Source organism: Actinia tenebrosa, unplaced genomic scaffold (genome assembly GCF_029948245.1).
Source record: "Actinia tenebrosa isolate PJP-AT-01 unplaced genomic scaffold, QUT_ActTen_1.0 PGA_scaffold11__36_contigs__length_13525064, whole genome shotgun sequence".
Lineage (NCBI taxonomy): Eukaryota > Metazoa > Cnidaria > Anthozoa > Actiniaria > Actiniidae > Actinia > Actinia tenebrosa.
In genome coordinates, this window is record NW_028292571.1 from 8,105,647 (window position 1) to 8,127,224 (window position 21,578).

At 38.2% G+C, this 21,578-nt stretch overlaps 3 protein-coding genes and 1 pseudogene across 5 annotated transcripts; 3 read left to right on the forward strand and 1 right to left on the reverse strand.

Moving 5' to 3' along the window:
• Positions 1–457: 457 nt before the first annotated feature.
• On the reverse strand, positions 458–1,522 carry LOC148912463 (uncharacterized). The gene has a single exon (XM_089027173.1). The coding sequence runs from the start codon at positions 1,520–1,522 to the stop codon at positions 458–460; it is 1,065 nt and encodes a 354-aa protein (XP_088883299.1).
• Positions 1,523–2,184: 662 nt separating this feature from the next.
• On the forward strand, positions 2,185–2,291 carry LOC148912464 (5S ribosomal RNA; annotated as a pseudogene).
• A 470-nt stretch (positions 2,292–2,761) lies between these two features.
• Positions 2,762–17,867, forward strand: LOC148912465 (uncharacterized). 3 transcript variants are annotated; one of them, XM_089027753.1, is made up of 3 exons: positions 2,769–2,856; positions 14,470–14,682; positions 15,873–17,867. In XM_089027753.1, exon 3 carries the CDS (start codon positions 16,077–16,079, stop codon positions 17,478–17,480), a length of 1,404 nt encoding a protein of 467 aa, XP_088883879.1. In that variant the 5' UTR covers positions 2,769–2,856; positions 14,470–14,682; positions 15,873–16,076; the 3' UTR covers positions 17,481–17,867. The 3 variants fall into 3 exon arrangements, with proteins under 3 accessions (XP_088883878.1, XP_088883879.1, XP_088883880.1); XM_089027752.1 differs by lacking the exon at positions 14,470–14,682 and having other exon boundaries at positions 2,762–2,856; XM_089027754.1 differs by lacking the exon at positions 14,470–14,682 and having other exon boundaries at positions 15,878–17,867.
• On the forward strand, positions 7,843–8,916 carry LOC116292998 (uncharacterized). The gene has a single exon (XM_089027746.1). The coding sequence runs from the start codon at positions 8,055–8,057 to the stop codon at positions 8,670–8,672; it is 618 nt and encodes a 205-aa protein (XP_088883872.1). The 5' UTR covers positions 7,843–8,054; the 3' UTR covers positions 8,673–8,916.
• Positions 17,868–21,578: the final 3,711 nt, after the last annotated feature.

Consider the following 21,578-nt stretch of genomic DNA (forward strand, 5'->3'; position numbering starts at 1 on the left):
TTGTGCGTGCATTCCATACAATGATCATGCGCGCATTACAATAATAATATTATATATATATATAACTATATAACTATTTACAAATAAGATGAATAAATATATTGATGAATACTAAAAAAAACTATCAAAATGCTAATTTAAAAAGGTGGGTTTTAAGATGTCGCTTAAACAAACTAACATCTTTAATGGCGCGAAGGTCTGCGGGAAGTGCGCAGGCCCGTAGCTAGGGGGGGTGCAAGGGGTGCGTTCGCACCCCCCCACGCGAGCTAAAGGTCCGCTTTTTAAGCAAGTGAGATTTTGGCTGGTATGATATTTTCACGTAAAACTAAGTAAAAAAAAATCAATTTTACTTTAATAATTTATCTATACCTATGCGTCCTATGGGACTTTAAAAAAATAAAGTATATGGTTGGTCCACTTTTTGTAAATTAGCACCCCCCCCCAACAAAAATCCTAGCTACGGGCCTGGTGCGTTCCAGAGAACGGGTGCCGCCACAGCAAATGACCTGTCCCCCAATGTTTTCCTTGTCTTGCGATTAAATGGGGCAAGTAATAAACCTTTACTAGATCTTAAGTTATAACTCCCCTTATCCTTTATGTTGATAAGCTCAGATATGTAATCAGGTGCGATACCATTAATAGCTTTGAAAACAAATAGCAAGATCTTAAATTGCGTACGTTCTTTCACTGGTAGCCAGTGTAGATCAACTAATAGTGGTGTAATGTGACAATAACGCGGTGCGCAACAAATACGTCTCGCGGCAGCGTTAAAAACGCGCTGTATTTTATTAAGCTGGCACGCTGGAAGACCATACAATAAGCCGTTGCAGTAATCAAGACGTGATGTTATAAAAGCATGAATAAGCGTAATAGCATCATCTTTGCTTAAGAACTTGCGTATTCGACTTATATTATGTAGATGGTAGAAAGCTGCGCCGCAGGTCTCGTTGATATGAGCAGACATACTTAGCGTTGAATCAAACCACGCGCCTAAGTTTCTTACGCACGATTTAGTAATACGGTCGATGTTAACTTTTGAAAGTTGCTGTTTAGTTCCAATTAATAGAAACTCTGTCTTATCTTCGTTCAACTTTAAATGATCGTTAGCCATCCAGGTACGAAGGTCATAGGTGCAGCTACGCATTGCATTGATTGCGTTGTCGTCCTCACCTGGTGTGAAAGCCAGATATAATTGCGTATCGTCAGCATAACAGTGAACTTTTGGAAGGTGTTTTTCCACTATATCAAACAGCTTCCTTGTGTATATTGTGAACAAGAGAGGTCCAAGACAGCTGCCTGTGGTACCCATGTTTGATTTCGAAGATATCTGAGATTCCTCCGTTAACAGCAATACTTTGACATCTGTTATAGTTAGATACGAGGTGAACCCTTTCAATGCATCTTCTACTACTCCAAACCTTGACATCAATCGATGTAAAAGAACATGATGTTGTACTGTATCAAATGCTGCACTTAAGTCTAATAGTACTAAGAGTGTGACCTTTTGTTCTTTCATATACATCAGTATGTCATTCTTCACTTTTATGAGAGCAGATTCAGAACAGAAGATTTACAGGTCATTTAGTATGTTTTGTCACGCAGTTTACTTGTGCTGTATAACTTTACTTTTAAGAACAACCTTTTGCTTTGGAAAGAGAGGAAAAAGACCTAAAAGAGCAAATATTCCAAATGTATGGGCAATTTTTTCCAATGTTGTTCAAAGATGGCGACTGGACTTTCCTCCCTCATAAGAGTATATATACATAAGAGCTCATAGCGACATGAGATGCCATAGGGGATTTATATAGGAAAACAAAGGCGCGCGCGAAAAAAATGTTTTAGTGCATTTTTTTATCGATTTTTTACTCTTTTATTACGGAGTTCATTATCTTGAACTCGAATTAAAAAAAATTGTTTAGTTTTTCCAATTTTATTTTCATATGAAAGGGTGACTGGTGCTGTACAATATCTCTTTGCATTTCTCTATCCTCTTCTTAAAAACTGCTTTTGTACACCATATGCTTTTCATTTGATATTTTTCTTCTCAATTCATTCTTATCTTTTGGTTCGTTTCTATTGTTACTTTAGTTTAGTTTAACTGATTTTGTTTATCCCAAACTTTATATATTTCTTGATCCCATACGCGGTCCAGTATGAAAGCACTAAAGTTTTGGATTTACATGTGTCTACGGCCATACCACCGAGGAAAAACCGGTTCTCGTCCGAAACTCGGTAGGGCCAGCATAGTACTTGGATGGGTGACCGCCTGGGAATAACTGGTGCTGTAGACTTTTCCCTTTTGCATTTTTCTATCCTATTCTTGGAAACTGCTTTTCAAACTGCAATGCAATTCACCTATTTCCAATTCAAATTTTACCCTTTTCCCCTCTCAGAACTGGCTTTTATTAATTGATTTTGAACTTTTCATTTAGTGATGTATAAAATTCCTATTCTCTTTCCAAGCGCGTCGCTCGCAACCTTGTGTAAATTTCAGTTGGCAGGGGAAAGGCAAACATAACTCACGGTTAAAGTAAAAAAAAGCCATACAACGTATAAGACGAATAAATAACACTCACATTTTATAGATTTAAAAAACGAATATCATTTTGACGTCCTTTTATTTCGAAAAACATTACCAGAAAATTATTATTTTGTACGAAAATACACAAGAGACCAGCGATAACACAGGAAACCCATCGGGAGCTTGGTAACCATTGCTTGGGTTCCCTGTGTTATATCCAGTCTCTCTTTGTATTTCAATCCTCCATTCATTTTGTATAACTTGTCGAACGTTATTGGGATTTCACTGACTTTTCACTCAAGATCAGGCTATTTTCTAGTCAACTGGTACATTAGGTAAGTCATTATTGATGTGCTTTGGTGTAATGGCTGATGTGAACAGAGGTTCGAAGTTAAAAGTAACTGAACTAGTGATTCATTGGACCAATATTGGACTTGCGATTTTTGTCTAAAAGGCCATGCCACATAAACGCCTTAAAAACCCTTGCCGCAGTTTTATATTAAGCATAAGTATATTTTTATTCTTGTTGGTTCGAACTATTGTAGAATTGAAACCCGATAATTTTGTCATGTAAGCCATCGCATGTTTTTTTTTTCATTCATAAAAAAGACCTTTTTACTTGTGTTATTTGTGTAACAAGATGTACTTTATTTTACGAAGTTGCTGCTTTCTTTTCACTGGGTCCAAATTACGGGCCAAATAATCGCTGGACCACAATATGAATAATTCTTCGATTGCGTTTCGCTATTTCACTTAATCAGATGTATTCGTCCTGTGGTAAGCAAGACCATCATAATATGTTTATTCTTACTGTCAGTTTTCACACACTTGCAGGTTCACAGTTTAGTATAAGCAAGTATCAATACCTCAAATACCGTAAATCCTCTATTTAGACCCCCAGGGGGCTTATTTATTTCAGGCACATTTGAGAGGGGTCTTATTGGAGAGAGGGGGCTTAATTGAGAGGGGGCGGGAGCTTATTAATTTTCTTGAAACGCAGTAAGTTATACGCTGTCAGGATGTAATATGATTGTAACTTTCTACTGACTGTCTCGCATAATCTGTAGTGATGTACATGGCATTTTTGTTATTTGATTCACCTGTGTTAGTCTCTCAGGTATAATTTACGATTATTGTGAATAGCAAAACTAAAACACGGTAACATTAACAAAGCAAGCTAAAAAGAAATGTTCTGAACAATCATTAAATGTTCCATTGGTACATTAACATGTGATTCTTTAGTTGTGGAGGGGGAGGGAAGGGGGGGGGGCTAAAAAGAGAGGGGGGGGCTTAACAAATTTCCTCCTTTAAAAAGGGGGGGGGGGGCTTATTTGAGAGGAGGGGCTAAATAGCGGATTTACGGTAATAACATAAATGGCTTTCCTTGTGCTTGTGCTTAAATACATGCTAAAGTTCATTGTTAATTTAGACATGCCTCATTATAAATTTTACTTATTACTTTATGTATCTGATTGGCAGAGAGTCTACAGCGAATAAACTATTATTTGATGAGGTTTTGATGATGTCCTGAATTATCAATGTCGATGCAAGCGTTATTGGCCAAAGTCAAATTACTTAAATGATAATACAAACAAAGAAACTTTAGAATAAATTAAAAATTTATTTAAAAAAAAAGGTTTCAAAATAATTCATTAAAAAAAACCCTACAGATAACAGCCATTCGTGTTCTTGTGCCCAAAACCCTCTCAGCTTTCTAGCAAAAAATTGAAGGCTCTGGTAACACAGAAATTGACCATTAATTTGATTGTTTTAAATTTTTTGCATAATTATCTGTTTACAGTTTGCAATTTTACAGTCAACGGTTGAAATTTAAATACTTTACCAGTCACATCTAGGTTCTTGCAAAATTGCAGAAGGGACTGGGTACAAAAATGCCAACATCCGCTGACTTATGCAGGCTTGTTTTTGCAGATAACTGCCTAGAGTTAACTGTAGACCGCTGAAAAATTGCTGGCCCATATTAATAGCTAAAATTAACTGTAGGTTCTCAACCAATTAAAATTCAGACAGTGAGAATAGTGTATAATAATAAACAATTATTGGATGAGGTTTTGATGATATTCAGAATTATCAATATTGAGGTATGTGTTATTCGCCGAAGCTATAGGCTGAGGCCAATTACCCCGGCGGATGTTTGCACCTGCTCGAGAATTCTCCCAACCACATCAAGGTTTGCATTAGCCTGTGCAAATACAGTAAATGTATTTTATTTGTTTTATAAAATTATTTTCTTCAAAAACAAAAATAATGAAGCAATATTGAATAAAACAGAAGAATTTAATTCAAAGTTTTAAATAAAAATTCTCCTTACATACTTGTGCATTTGCAATAACCAATCAGATTGCGCAAAAGAAGATGCTTAACCAATCAAACTGCAAGTTTGATACATGCCTCCAAACATGAAATTCAAGTTGAAATTTTTTTATTTAAAAGCGAGAAGAAGCCAAACTTTAGCGACTTTCTCCCTTGAGAAAGAGCCTTTTACATGCAGATCTAGATACAATAATGTAATTCCAAAGCTTAACCAATGGCTTTAGTCATTCTAGACTGAAAAGAAAACACTATTTTGAGATCTAGAACTCGCTAAATTCAAGCTTGATTTTCGTCGGTGTTGTTGAAAGAGTTTGTCGAGATTCTCCGTGTTCAGGCTGGCAAATCTGGATTTTTGCTTTTTTGTTGAAGGCTCTTCTGGTGGTTGTACTATTTCAGAAGCTTCCTCAGGAAAGTCAAAGTCTAAGCTTGGAAAATTAGCCATATTCTTCTAATTTTACTGGAGTTATGACTATTTGTGTACAAGTACAACTTCCAAACAAAACTCAAATTTTCTGCCGGTGTTGACGCGCGTCAAAACCGTGTTTGCACAGGGAAATGCAAACACGGCTCTCGGCCAATCACAGCACCCATACTATCTAAATAATTTTATAATAACATTTACTGAGACATTAGTAATTCTGGATATCATGAAAACCAAATTTTATTATGCATTGTTCAAATAGATTAACTGATAGCAGGTGGGCATTTTATCTGTGCATACTTGTGCTTTTCATTTTCCGATGTGATTGCCTCTTGTGCTAAAGCAAATTTTCTCTAAAAGCAAAGATGACCTTGGTGGACAAAAGCAGATTTATTAATAATTATTTATTGTTTTAATTGGAGGTCAAGATAATGCCCCCAGTAATAGGAAAGAGTAAAAAAAAAAAAAAGAGATGCAAAATGCACTAGAACATTTTTTATGCAGGTGTATGTTTTTCCTATATCATTCCCCTATGGTATCTAATGTCGCTCTTATGTATAAAATACTTACTATCAACACACTTTGAACCATGATTTCGCCATTTTTAGAAGAGATTGGTTCTACATGAAGTGAATTTAAAAACTTTCGTTTTGGTTTGAGTTATTATTCCCCGATATTCACTCGACTTCAGGAATAATTTTTAATTAGTGTTATATTCATAGTATAATAATAATTAAAAAATATTACACACCAAAACCATTTGTTAAGGGTAATTATACATATAACTTTAGGAGAAAGTTCACTTTTGCTTAGCCAACTCGAAAATCGAATTGTGTCAATAACTCTATTACAGTACGTATAGGCCAGTGTCTCTCTGGAACTCATTAGACAATGAGAAGAGGGCATCGAAAGATTTAACTACTTTCAAGACTGCTCTGAAATCAGCTAACAGTTAACTTGCTTAGAGTGGTGAGAGGGTTGATTTAAAACTGATAATTTATTTATAAGGGGTTGGGAACTGTTGATTTTTCTATAGGCGTAGGTGAAATGTTTTAGAAAAGGGGTTTGTCAGTGGCTTAGGGTTAATACATTGGGAAGGGTTTATCAAGCAACTTAGGGAATATTTTTAATGGAGTTTGTTAACTTACAGCTGTAGGGGGGTAATGTCTCAGGAAGGGTTTGTTAAGTAACAGTTTATGGGTAACTTAGGACAGGTTTATAAGATAAGAGCCACAGCGAAAGCGAATTTTACTATCCAGAGGAAGAAGAGATAAACAAGACAAATGTTCCGATTTTGGACTTGGCACCAAAAGAGCTTGACCACCTCCTTGGAAAGTTCTTCAAAAACATCAGGAAAGTTAAGGGCGAGGAATACGAGCCAAGTACTTTGACTGGGCTGCAGAGAAGCATCCAAAGGTGTCTGTCAGATTCCAGGTCAAAGATGAACATCCTCAAGGACGATGAGTTTGCTTTATCTAGAAAAGTATTGGAAGCCAAGCGTAAAAACCTTGTCGAACAAGGCAAAGGGAACCATCCTAACGCGACTCGTTCGTTGACCAAAGAAGAAGAAAACAATCTGTATCAGAATGGCGCTTTTGGTGCAGAAATGCGAAATGCCAAGGTGCCAAGTCCAAAATCTGAACATTTGTCTTGTTTATCTCCCCAAGAAAACGGTAAAAACACTTCATATCACTTGCCGTATTTTTCACAGTGTTCTCATTTTTCTGTTCTTGCACAAACTTTAGCAAATCTTCTTGACTGTTATTGATACTGTCGTCTCCGGTATTGGTTACTTCAGCCATGTTGTTTTGCTCACTTGTTGCCTCTTCTTCCTCTGGATAGTAAAATTCGCTTTCGCTGTGGCTCTTATCTTATAAACCTGTCCTAAGTTACCCCTAAACTGTTACTTAAGGTGACTACCTACTTTTGGAAATTGATTTAAACTTTTTTTAAAACTTCGATTTTCCGAATTGAAATTTGATGCTGATTCCAAATCTGGAAAGAAAAATAGGGTGTCCCGAGCTCCTTTTTGAGATAATCAGCATTTAATGGAAGCCTACGCACGAGCTTTTGGAGTAAAAATTGCGCCACCGGAAGTGATTAGAAAAAAATTAAGATTCATAAGATAATAGTTATTTGCAGACTCTATGATTGCACGAATGAAGGGTAATCAATCATTCTACAATAATACATGGATATTTTCGACAAAAATACAAAAAAATACATTGATTTGTCATATTTTGTAGTTTCGGTGCTCTTAAAAAATCTCATAAAGTAACAAAAATCCCTACAAAAATCTATTTTTTCGTGTGTTACTGATTTAAACTTTTTCTAAAATGTTGATATGACCTAGATTTTTAGGAGTTTTTTCGAATGATTTATTAAAAAATAGGGAGTCCCGTGCAAAATTTGAGGGTTTTGCTCTGTTGAAGCTCAAAACGCGTATGGTTCTTCAATAAAATCTTGTAGATTTTTCAGCGGTTTTTGAGCGCGCGCTCATCGTGGGCTCAATTCGAACGTTCAAAAGTAGGCAGCCACCTTAACAAACCCTTCCTGAGACATTACCCCCCTACAGCTGTAAGTTAACAAACTCCATTAAAAATATTCCCTAAGTTGCTTAATAAACCCTTCCCAATGTATTAACCCTAAGCCACTGACAAACCCCTTTTCTAAAACATTTCACCTACGCCTATAGAAAAATCTCAAATTTTCGCCACAAACTCGGAGAGATGTCCTGTTCAGTTTTATAAGCTGTTCAGAAGCCATCGACCCGAAGAAATGAACAAGCCAGATGCTCCATTCTTTCTTGCTGTACGACACGGCGACCGCCGAATAAATCCTCAAATGTGGTATATGAAGGCGCCCCTAGGCAAGAATGAAATCGGTAAATTCTTGAAAACAGCCGCAGACGAAGCCAATCTCCAAAGAAAAGGGGCAAAAGTCACAATTCACAGCGTTAGGAAGACTGGCATTGGCCGATTGCTGGATGCAAATACCCCAGAGACTTTTGTGGCTCAATTAAGCGGTCACAAAAGTCTTCAAAGCCTCCAGTCATACAAGTCAGCAAATGAGCACCATCAGCGACAAATGTCGTACATTTTGAGTTCTTCAAGTCACTCGCAAAATTCCAAACAGATAACTGCTCCTCCAGACAATAGCAGTAGCCAGTTAATAACAAGTTCACAGCAGTCACACAGCAGCCTAAGTCTCCAAAACACGACGAATTCGCTCGCTGTGAATAATTCAAGCGACCCAGCAGCTTTAAATGGTGTTTTTCCTGGAGCGAATATCAGCAGTATCTCTCAATGTCAGTTCCAGATCTTCAATGGCCCAGTTAAGTTAATCCAACAAGGTGCAAAGCGACGTTATGTTATTGAGAGCGACGACGAAGAATAACACTTCACTGAAATCATTGCAAGTTCTCCGCACGTGTTCAAAATTCATTGACAATTTGGGTCTATTTTTCTTCTAAATTTTTGAGTTTTTAAGAGTTCAAACACTTGTAAACACAGGTATCTGTGTTTTGTGAAATTAAAGTATTCGCATTTTCCTAGATCCTGCCATAATAAAGACAAAAATGTTCTCGCTTTGAACAAAATCGTCTCTGTGAATTTCAATAAATTCGCCAGGATCGCTTGGCTCAGTAAACACGACCTCAACTTTGACCTTGCGTGCGCAAGCGGATGTTGAAAATTACTTCCGGTGTTCATAGTTAGGTATATTATTTATTAAAAATACAGCACTAAAAAAGGCCATATAATAAATAACTTATTAACCTCGTCCGTTCGGTCATTACAGGGAAATCTCAGACCTCGGTCTGAGATTTCCCTGTAATGACCTCACTCTCGGTTAATAAGTGGTATTTATTCGCCGAAGGCGAAGTGAATATCGGGGAATATTTACCGAGACGCGAGTCTTCTACATGTGTACAAAAATAAACTCTGCACAAGGAAAAAATATTTTTCTTTTTAATATAGCAACAAACCATAATTACCTTGTACAAAACTAAAGTTGTATACAATTATGATTGTATCACAACATGCGAACTTTTAATAGAGCAAAACAATGAAATAAGGTTGATCAAATAAATACAAATAGAGTACAAAATGCTAAAAGAGTGCAATACTTAGTACTATTTACTACTAATTTTAAAATAATAGAAAACAGTACTCCTCAGGGATACATATTGTCATACTGTCTCTACCTACATTCATGTTCAACTGTTATAGTGGTGATGTAGAATTTTTAAGCATGCCTTTATTATTGAACATGCTCATATTTAATTAAGATGCATTTTATCAATGAACATGAACATTTGAACACAATGAACATTTATAATAATCACACATACATAACCTGTAAAAGACAATTTATTGCCAGCATCGAAGTCCAAAAAAAAGTGTTTCTACTTTTCATGTAAATAATATTCGACGCTTTACGATTGTTTCGCCTACGCATTGGTTCGCCTACTGAAGTTCACCTACGTAGAGTGCAAACAATTAATCCGTGAAACATTACTTACTTAATAGTATAAAATAGTGCTAATTAAACAATAGAAAACAATGGAATTTGCATGAAATTGTGCTATTTGGTATTACTAAAGTTTCACGGTTATATTGTCTATATTTTTTATTAGTTTTGCCTACTACGTATCAAATGCATTGTAAAACCTATCTTTGAAGGGTGAGACAATAGATATACTGTAAAAAAGGAAAAAAATAGTTCTCGCGTAAAGAACAAAACTGTTATATGAATAGCAAGGCAAACAAAGTAAGAGAAACACTGAAAACTTTAGACGCGAACGAGTAACTGGTAAGCGTTGTGTGACAACATCGCAAACCAAGAAAAGTCGTGAAACCCATCTTAAACAAGTGTGATACAGTAAATATATAAAAAAGGTAAAAAAAAAATTTAAAAAAAGCGACTGCTGTTGAATTCCAATGGTTCGTCCCTAAGTCACCCTGATTGGTAGTGTATTCAGGCTTGGCTATAAGTGTGAGACATTAGCGGAGCTCCCGCACGAGTGGAGCACCATGCTTAAGAAAAAATAGTAAACAACGAATTGAATTTTGTCTCTGATGCTACCAAAGCATTTATTTTTTTATTTTCATTGCTGTAAAAATACATTTCATATAATAACATAAAAATTCCTATGGAAAACCAAGCATTGTTATGTAAAAGATGCAAGTAAGCTTATTTTCTATTTATTATTTTTTGCTCACCTTAACCAGTTTTCAAGTCTGTTTTACAGTCTTGATTTGTCCTAAAAAAATTCGGGGATCTCCAAAATTTCGATTTTAATGAAAGACATCCAAGGCAAATTTACTAAACCTGATATTGGATTGGATTACCTGTAGTTATCCTTCGTTTTTTAAAAGTAAAATTAGCCACGAATTACGGTGGCCCGTTAGGGCCATGCGTGATATTTTTTGAATTTGTATGTATTGTTTTTCGTTCTTCTCTTTTTGGGGAATGCTTTTTTTCCCGCTAAATGAAAAGCATGAACAATAAAATTCTTATGACCCGAGATATCGACTTATAACTCGAGATATCGACTTTATAACCCAAGATATCGACTTATAACCCGAGATATCGACTTATAACCCGAGATATCGACTTATAACCCGAGATATCGACTTATAACTCGAGAAATCGACTTATAACCCGAGATATCGACTTATGACCCGAGATATCGACGTATCACTCGAGATATCGACTTATAACCCGAGATATCGACTTATAACCCGAGATATCGACGTATCACTCGAGATATCGACTTATAACCCGAGATATCGACTTATAACCCGAGATATCGACTTATAACCCGAGATATCGACTTATAACCCGATATATCGACTTATAACCCGAGATATCGACTTATAACCTGAGATATCGACTTAAAACCCGAGATATCGACTTATAACCCGAGATATCGACTCATAAACCGAGATATCGATTTATAACCCGAGATATCGACTTTAATATCCCTTGTTTGTCGATGATGCGCCCACAATGTCTTTGTACAGTGTCGCGGACCAGAGTCTTCGTGTTTTGGTAAGAAACAAAATGAAAAATATATTTTATTGTACTTTTGCCTTGCTTTTGGTTATATGTGGAGCCCTACCACCTTATATTCATGTCTTAGGTGACTTAGAAAGTGATCACGATACCTATATTGTTCAGTACTTCAATCTAGGCTTTGGTTGCGCTGAAAAACTTGGGTTTCTTTCTGTCGTCCGTGGCATCACATTGAGTCTACGTCAGCTGAAACGTATCCTCTCCAAGAAAGGCTTGAGGAAAAGGGGAATTGCCTATAATCCTCTCGACATAATAGCGGCAATAGAGCAAGAAGTAATAAGGAGTGGAGGCTCATTAGGATATCGTCAAATGCAGCTAACCCAGACTTGACTATGGCATCTCTGTAGATACAGAAACAGTTCGTAGCAGCCTAGCGTTACTAGATCCAGAAGGAGTTCGTCGACGCTCTCGCCATAAGTTGAGGAGAAGACATTGCTTTTGGAGAGGAGCAAATTACTACCGAAATCACTCAACTGTTAGCACCGCCAAAAAAACGATCGATCGCATTTTGAATTTCGGTTAACCCACGTGAGCATTTGGAGCGCTCCAAGTGGTCACGTGACATTAGAATCGGTTTTTGCAAGCTATACAGAAGTTATGAGCAGAAATGAATGTTTATGGTAGAACATTTAACCAAGGGAATACATTGTATAGAACGGTCTGAACCCAGGTGAATGAATGTTAATCGAAGTATTATGATCATCCGGGTGGATGTCGTCCTGAGAAGGACTGTTTGATGTGACTGACGTTTCGACAACATGAGCGGAAGTCATCTTCAGAGTCAAGTGAAGAATAAAAGTCAGATTGGCCATGTTTATACTGCCACGATAACAATTGCCTAATTACATGAAGAAGCGTAATTGGCGGCATCGGTCTAATGAGTGCGAGTCGCTGTTTCGGTGTTGTGGGCGGTTTTATTGTTTCTAATAAGCCTATTATACGGAGCCGGTAAATTAATTGAGCGGTTTGGTGGACGATGCTCAAACTTAGTAAACCAACTCTCCAGTACAAGTCGTTGCTGCCTATTGTTACAAAAAGAAAGGCATTCAGTGGATTCCCAGTCTATCGTATGACCAGTCTTGGTATGATGCCTGGCAATATTATTGTGTTCATCCTGTTTCACAACAGCACTTTGATGTTCTTTACGTCTGATATTAAACGATCTACCCGTCTCACCAATATATGTTGCTTCACAATCATTACATTAAATCTTATAAATAGCATCGACTCGATCGTTCGGGCTGTCACGATCTTTGACCTTAGTCAGGACCTTTCGTAGTGTGGATACAGGTCGATGAGCCACGCGTATGTTATGTGGTTGTAAAATGCGTGATATGATCTCTGACGTACCTCTGATGTATGGTAGTGAAATGAAGGCTTTTGGTGTATTAGCCTTGTCATCAGGGTTATTTTTAGGTCTACTAGGTTTATTAGCGTTGTTATCAATAAACTTATGAAGCGATTTAAAGTATCTGATCATTGACGAAATTCTACGCCAAGGCGGAGACGTATCGACGGAATATTTTGCTGGAAGTTTCCGAACAATAGGCTCGAGATACAAGATTAGTGGAGTTGCAGTCTCAAAAATCTGGCAGACCTTTTGTCGTATAGGAGAACTCTTCCCTCTCCATGCAGTTAGGGGTCATCCAAAAAAGCTTGAGGAACCAGATCTTGATCTGATTCAATTAATGATAAAGTCTAGGCCGTCCATTACATACAAAGAAATAAAAGAAAACGTGGATGCTCACCCAACAGCAGAAGTCTCGATTTCAACGATAGGAAGAGCAGCTAGAGAACACCTACCCGAGGGCAAAATGTCTTGGAAAAAGATGATTAGACCAGCAGCCGAAAAATTCTCCCCTGATCACTGATCTTAGTTGTGAAGATCTTGAAGTTTGAAGTACAATCTTTTCAACCTCATCAGTTGAGTTCTTGAGGTCTTTTGATGCCTTTTTTGCTTTGCATTTCCATGTTTTGCAAAAGAAAGCCTCACTTTTGTTCACTAGTATTTCAGAAAACCTTAAACTATAGCTTAATTCTTTCAAAAGAGTAAACTAGAACTTCTCTTTTTGAGCGACTCAAATACTACATGACTTTAGGCACGTGCCCTTCCAATGCAGTTCTCGTTTGACATGCGCTGTCAACTTTACTTTTTTTTGCTTCGCCTCTTTTTAATCTCAATGCCTTACCATATAATAAAGATCTTATTAACCTCGTTTGCTTGGTCCGTACCGTAAGTTATGGATCCTCGTTTTTTCCACTCTTTTATGGCCCGCGCATGGCAGTGGAAAAAAATCGGTCCATAACTTACGGTACGGACCTCGCACTCGGTTAATAAGAGCTATACATAGACCGCATTTATATTGAGCAACATTTGATAGAAAGCCTTCTCAATTGATAAATAAAATACTTAATTACCTCGAACGTCGGCAATAAACATACAGTCAATTCAAAAAATGTTGTCGTCGACCAACTCAAGCCTACGCGACTGGACCGAAAGGAACTCTGGGTAGTAATCATTGAAGCCGAGTTGAATCATTGAAGCCGAGTTGAATTTTATCTGACTAGTTATGCCTGGTTTACAGCACGAACCTTCGTAGGCGAGCGGGAAGTGTTGAAGGAGACGTTTTTTTAATGCCTTCATATTTTTGGAATTGTGAACTGAATCATAACTACTTTGTTTTTCTTTCCCTAAACCCGAAGACACATATTTCATGGATTGTTTCTCGCCATTATTATCTTATTACTAGCGTGAACAATCAATTCAGAACGAATATTTAACCGCTTCAGTGGTTTTTACCCATATTCCTTTCGGTCCAGTCGCGTAGGCTTGAGCCGGTCGACGACAACGTTTTTTTGATTGACTGTATACATCCCTCGGGCCTGCGGCCTTCGGGATGTACATGGCTCATTGCATCCGTTCTCGGTAATTTACTCTTACTTATAAGTCGATATCTCGAGTTATAAGTCGATATCTGGGGTTATAAGTCGATATCTCGGGTTATAATTCGATATCTCGGGTTATAATTCGATATCTCGGGTTATAAGTCGGATATCTCGGGTTATAAGTCGAAATCTCGGGTTTGGAATTTAATTGTTCATGCTTTTCATTTAGCGGAAAACAAAGCATCCCCCAAAAAGAGAAGAACGAAAATGAAAACCACGAAATAAAAAAAAACAACAACAATACATACAAGTTCAAAAAATATCACGAATGACTCTAGCGGGCCACCGTAAGGAATCGAATTCAAAGCTTAAAAATGTCGGCCATGGAAAACTTTGTCGAAGAATCTTCCAAGAACAAAACTAGCCCATGTGGGGGCTGATGGTGAGTTGTGTACAAAATTCCTAAGTGGGAGAGTATACTCGCGCAAAGAAAACAATGTAGTGCATTTCGATTCGATTTCACTGCATGGTTTTTATTATGGGAGAAATTATATTCATCTCGAATAAAAAATAATTGAAGATTTTTTTTCCCGATCTGCTTTTAGGCACTGCCTAAATATATATGTGTGTATATTATGGTCATGGTCATTATTGTTATTGTTATTATAGGCCAGAGAATACATATAGGCTGTAAGGGGTTGTACATTGATTATTAAGTGGGTGGATAAGAGAATAGTGCCATGAGTCCAGATGCTTACTATTATTTGTCTAATTTTACAACCAATATCAGTTTTAAATGCCCAAAAATGAACTTGCTTTTTAATGGCTTTTAGAGCGTGCGAAACCCCAGAGAAACACTTTCTAGTCCTTATGCTTAAACAAGATTAATAAGCTTTTTAAGATAATAACAGGTAATATTTGCCATGAGAGTTACAGCACAATGCTCAACAGTATGACTACATTTGATATATTTCAAAACTTCTGTGCGCAGGCGTTTTTCCAAATAAAAATAAAAATAAGTACTCTCACAACTAACAGCACACGACAAGGAATAACACGGAAGTCAAGCGTGAATAATCAACGAAGTAGCGGTGAGCGAAAATAGTTGTGAGAATATTTATTTTTATTTGACTGCCTTAAAACCCTTCAATGCATATGAAATTAAAGGATAATATTTGTAAAAGATACATCTTTTAGTGACGATTTTTTGGATTCCGCTTTCATCGATATTTTCTATCGCTTTTGACAACAAATGGGGTCATTTAGCTTCATATCAAAAAATCCATAACGTTAGAAAGTAAGTCACAATTTGATTCATACTCAACAAGGACACTGTATATATCCGTACCTATATTCTAGCTAGTAAAAAGCTCAAGTACTAAGGCGATTTTGGACTTTTGAGTGCAATTGTACGCGACGTTTAAAATATCGATGCTCAAAATCACAAATAAACAATAATGCACAACATAATTAACAAACGTATGTTTTTTTGTTTTTATATTTTTTTAAACTTTAAGACAATTTAAACATTTTCTTTCAAAAAATTGGCAAGATGGGTTTTTTTAATGTATAAATATACTTAATACTCACTTGTTTTTCTTTCTTTTTTTTTTTCTTTTTCTTCTTTTTCAGAATAGGAAACGTCAACGAAATATCACTGGTATAACCATGAACTCACTTCAGATGGTGTAACATTAATAAAGGTTATCCTATAGTGCTGGTAGCACAGAACATTGGACTACATCGAAGTCTTTGATGTTATGGTAAGCGACATCAAATGAAAGTAAACATGTTTGTAGTGATGCTGCTATAGTAGACAACAATACAATGAAATAAATGGCATCAATCAAAAGTGATAAAGCCTATATGGATTATAAAAAGATAGACCATGATAAAAGCAAAGAAATGCCTTCAAATGATAGTAATGAAATCTGTGATGATGCTGGTATGAAAGATAAATCCATCAAGGAAATACAAGCAAATACAGATAAAAGCAAAGAAATAAAATCAAATAAATGTAGTGAAGTCTGTATGGATGTTTGTATGATTGACGACCTTACGATTGAAGAACACGCATTTAAAATTAATGAACGACGGATGACAATGAAAGTAGACGGTGACAAATCATTAAGAAGTTACGAGAGAAACCAACAAGAGGATGACAATTTACTTCAAAAAGCCAATTTTAGTAGCAATCGCAGTATCGGGAAAAGATCATCTGCTGCCAACGCAGACGATAGTGAATGGTACTATAATGTAATCCATATAGATAGCTGTGATTTACAAGTTGTTGGAAACCATGACGCTGAAGAGTTTACATCACGTAATTGCCATCAAGATACTATGGCAATCCAAAATGTTGCCAACAAAGTTACAGAAACTAAAGAAATAATACCAATAACGGACATTGGAAAGAGTCAGCCAAAATCAGATAGACGACTCACTCCCTTGAGATTTAGGAAAATTTTGCCTAGGGTGAATCCATCTAACAAAATTTTCAATCATAATATTGAGGTTCAAGGAAAACAAGATCTTATGCATAGCATTTTACATCCAGCGAAATGTGAACAATATACGTGTTGTGAAAAGACAAATAAACACGAAGAAAATCTAAATGGACGCGAACATGATGATGCTTTTGGTAGACAATACAAATGTACATACTGTAACAAGACATTTGCAACACAGAGTGATGTAGAGAAACATGAATGTACCCATACATGTGAAAAAACCCACAAGTGCACTTACTGTAACAAGGCATTTCCACGTCAAAGTCATCTTAAAAGACATGAGCTAATCCATACAGGTGCATCACCACAGAAATGCAGATATTGTGGCAAAACGTTCAGGAATAAATGGGACGTTGAAGTACATGAACGTATCCATACAGGTGTGAAACCATATACTTGTGCACTCTGCAACAAGGCATTTACACAACGAAGTGGCCTTAATGTTCATGGGCGTGTTCATACAGGTATAACACCATATCAGTGTAAGCAATGTAACAAGGCATTTACCAGGAAAAGCCATCTTATGGAACATGAACGCATCCATACAGGTGTCAAACCATACAAGTGTACGTACTGTAACAAGGATTTTACACAAAAGGGTACCCTAAAGAAACATGAACGCACTCATACAGGCGTCAAGTCATATAAATGTGAAAACTGTGACAAAGCATTTACAAGGCGAAGCGACCTTTCGAAGCATGAAGATATCCATACAAGTGAGAAAACTTAGAAAATTGATGTAGGAAAGCTTTATCTACCACAAAGACAAAATTAGCAAATATATAGAGAATACTTCATGAAAAGTGCGCGCGTACGGTTTTTATTCACGAGTTGTGCAGTATCAAAAAAAAACAAAAAAACAAAAAAAAAACGAACGAGCGAGTCTTCGAGCTCGGTATTTCCAAATGGCCGAATCGCTTATGTCGATTTTGGACTCATAACTTTTGCGCCCTTTAAGCAATTGCCATAAAACTTTACCAACATCTAAAACAATCATTTAGTTATAATATGGTATATTCTGATTGCATTTCAGGTTAATCATTTGTAAGATGTAAGCGATTAAGCAAATGCAAATTCACGTTAGCACCCACCAAACTACATAGTCTTGTAGCCAGAGCTCCAAAGTCGTTGCTTTTTTTGATTTGGGGGCTGCAGCTAATGTACCGGCTGAGAAATTAAGGATTTTCTTGGGGGAGTCCTTGCTAATTCAGCAAAATGCTCTTATAAGCAAATGTATGTGAACGCAACAGGAACTTTGCCAATTCCTTTGGCAACGTCATTTCGTTTGGAAAACCGAATTTTCTTGACCGTTTTCGATAGGGGAATCATGTTCAACAGCAAATTTCCAGCTAAAATACGTCTTTCTAGTAGTTTTCACCTCCCCCGGTCCCTCCCCACAGCGCTGGCTTTGTGTCCCAAACAATGGCTGTGGATGTTCTATACTCCACATTACATTGTGCCTTTAAACTCTTCCATCATTCACGTTAGCACCCACCAAACTACATAGTCTTGTAGCCAGAGCTCCAAAGTCGTTGCTTTTTTTGATTTGGGGGATGCAGCTAATGTACCGGCTGAGAAATTAAGGATTTTCTTGGGGGAGTCCTTGCTAATTCAGCAAAATGCTCTTATAAGCAAATGTATGTGAACGCAACAGGAACTTTGCCAATTCCTTTGGCAACGTCATTTCGTTTGGAAAACCGAATTTTCTTGACCGTTTTCGATAGGGGAATCATGTTCAACAGCAAATTTCCAGCTAAAATACGTCTTTCTAGTAGTTTTCACCTCCCCCGGTCCCTCCCCCAAGCGCTGGCTCTGTGTCCCAAACAATGGCTGTGGATGTTCTATACTCCACATTACATTGTGCCTTTAAACTCTTCCATCATTCACGTTAGCACCCACCAAACTACATAGTCTTGTAGCCAGATCTCCAAAGCCGTTGCTTTTTTTGATTTGGGGGCTGCAGCTAATGTATCGGCTGAGAAATTAAGGATTTTCTTGGGGGAGTCATTGCTAATTCAGCAAAATGCTGTTATAGGCAAATGTATGTGAACGCAACAGGAACTTTGTCAATTCCTTTGGCAACGTCATTTCGTTTGGAAAACCGAACTTTCTTGACCGTTTTCGATAGGGGAATCATGTTCAACAGCAAATTTCCAGCTAAAATACGTCTTTCTAGTAGTTTTCACCTCCCCCGGTCCCTCCCCACAGCGCTGGCTTTGTGTCCCAAACAATGGCTGTGGATGTTCTATACTCCACATTACATTGTGCCTTTAAACTCTTCCATCATTCACGTTAGCACCCACCAAACTACATAGTCTTGTAGCCAGAGCTCCAAAGTCGTTGGTTTTTTTGATTTGGGGGCTGCAGCTAATGTACCGGCTGAGAAATTAAGGATTTTCTTGGGGGAGTCCTTGCTAATTCAGCAAAATGCTCTTATAAGCAAATGTATGTGAACGCAACAGGAACTTTGTCAATTCCTTTGGCAACGTCATTTCGTTTGGAAAACCGAATTTTCTTGACCGTTTTCGATAGGGGAATCATGTTCAACAGCAAATTTCCAGCTAAAATACGTCTTTCTAGTAGTTTTCATCTCCGCCGTGCCCACCCCCCAGCGCTGGCTGTGTGTCCCACACAATGGCTGTGGATGTTCTATACTCCACATTACATTGTGCCTTTAAACTCTTCCATCATTCACGTTAGCACCCACCAAACTACATAGTCTTGTAGCAGTAGTAAGGCGGACTCGCGGGGCGTCGGCAACGCACCTGGAATTATGCGGGTATTACTGGGGCATGGAACCCCCTTGCGGGATCCGGCGACAGCGGCGAGGAGCGCCTTACTGCTGCTGTGTTTGCGAAGATATTTAGATTCCTTGTAGGGTCGCAAACGAAGGTTAAAATATTTCCTAGATATAGATGGACAACATCACGAGCATTCGAAATAGGACTGTACGTAGGTTACGAACTCAAGTGTTGGATCGTTTGGATGCCGACTTCGCCTTCACGACATTTACAGAAGGAGACATACAAGAAATTATGGACGAAGAAAGAGCTGAAAGAATAATCGACTTAATGCCGGAAGGTGACTACCGTCTTGAATTGACGTTCATAAAGTATCTAGATGGCGATTGGGTGATAGAGAGGGGTCGTAATCATATCCGGGCGTCAGGTAAGCGAAACTTGTTTGTATTAAACAAGGATACAAGACCTGGTGCGATGGTGTGTATAGACGCGTTAATCTATGAAGTTGCCTATCCTGTTACTGTAGTTATCTACGACGCGTATAAGATTGAAGAGCCAGACGTTAGGAGACTCAGGCCGATGAGACATCCCGGTAACTGCGTTGGGAAGTTGGTGAGGGAGTTCTTTGAGGATTCCTCTCGTGGTGGTAAGTTAACCCCAAAGAGAAAAGAAGCCATAAGAAAATGGGAAAACTCCACCTATAAGGCCGGAGCAACGATAGACAACATCAAAAAATTAGAAACCCTCTTAGAGAGGCGAATACATGTGAAAGATATCACGGATGGGTACATTTATCCTGGGACTCATAAGTATGGAGGTAGAGGTGCTCCTATAGTCATCTACCAACATAATGGACACGCTTGGAGGGAGTTGAGATTCCCCAGCAAGAAAGAGACTAAGGTCTATGAAACTTCTCCATTAGCAGATTTAATAGACGAGAACTCCATTTGGTTGATGGATTCAGAAGGAAGTCAGTTTATGACGCAAGACGGCACTTTGTATCGCCCTGAAATCGAACACCTGCGCATCCAAAGCGCCTGCGAAACCCTTGGGGAAGACTTCTCAGACGAGGTCCTTAGCAGCCGCAGCTTGGACTTCCTAGCCGCAAAGAAAAGGAATGGTTGGAAACCTACCCCAAAAGAGTTCAAAGATATCTCCAAGGCCTGTGTAGAACACGGTCATGGAGGTCTTTGGAACATGGAATACAACGAAGACGAGTATGTCTCGTTAGATATGAAACATTGTTACCCAGCATCTTTCAAGGGCTTAGGAGATTGTAAGGAATATTACGATAGATACGGGCATCCGGACACTCAATTCTTTCGTGTGTCCTTAGACGGCAGCTACGACGCGCCAGCCACAGGGTTCGTCAGATTAACGTCTTGGAAGTTGGCTAAAGACTTGCACCCTATAATTTACGCATGGTACGGGAAGAATCTACAAGAGAAAGAATGGATACCAGTACCATTGTTAAAGTTCTTTGAAGAGCGCGAACTCTTAAAATACACAGCGCATGAAGCCATACTTTGCCATAGCGCCTACACAAAGTGGCTCCCAGAGCACAACCCAACCGCCCGAATAGTCATAGGAAAGTTTACACAGGTCGCCAAAGAAGGCGAGAAGCACATGCAACGGCGTTTAATAACAGACGAAGGAGAGTTAAGCTTCCTCATAAAACGTGCCCACGATCAAGGAACGATGGTGTCTGTAGAGAAATGGGATTACCTCGTAGAAGATCAGCTGCACAAATGGAATGCGCTGTGTTATTACCAGGACCATCGACCGCAATATTATCATCTGCGTGCCAGCATGTTAGCCTACGCGCACATTAACCTTCTCGCAATGCTCTTGCGGTTTGACAAAGAAGACATTCCACGCGTAGCCACGGATTCTTTGTACGTGAAGCCCAGTGTGTTGGAAAAGATGAAGGAATTCTACACTGCCGACAAACTCGCAGAAAGTGGCCAGTGGCGCGTCAAAGATGAAGAAATAAAAGCCTGGAGGGCACGCGTAGAATATCACGGAGAACACACCCGCGGTTCCATTACGCCGACGGACGAGCCACTGCCCTCAGTTGCCGACCCTAT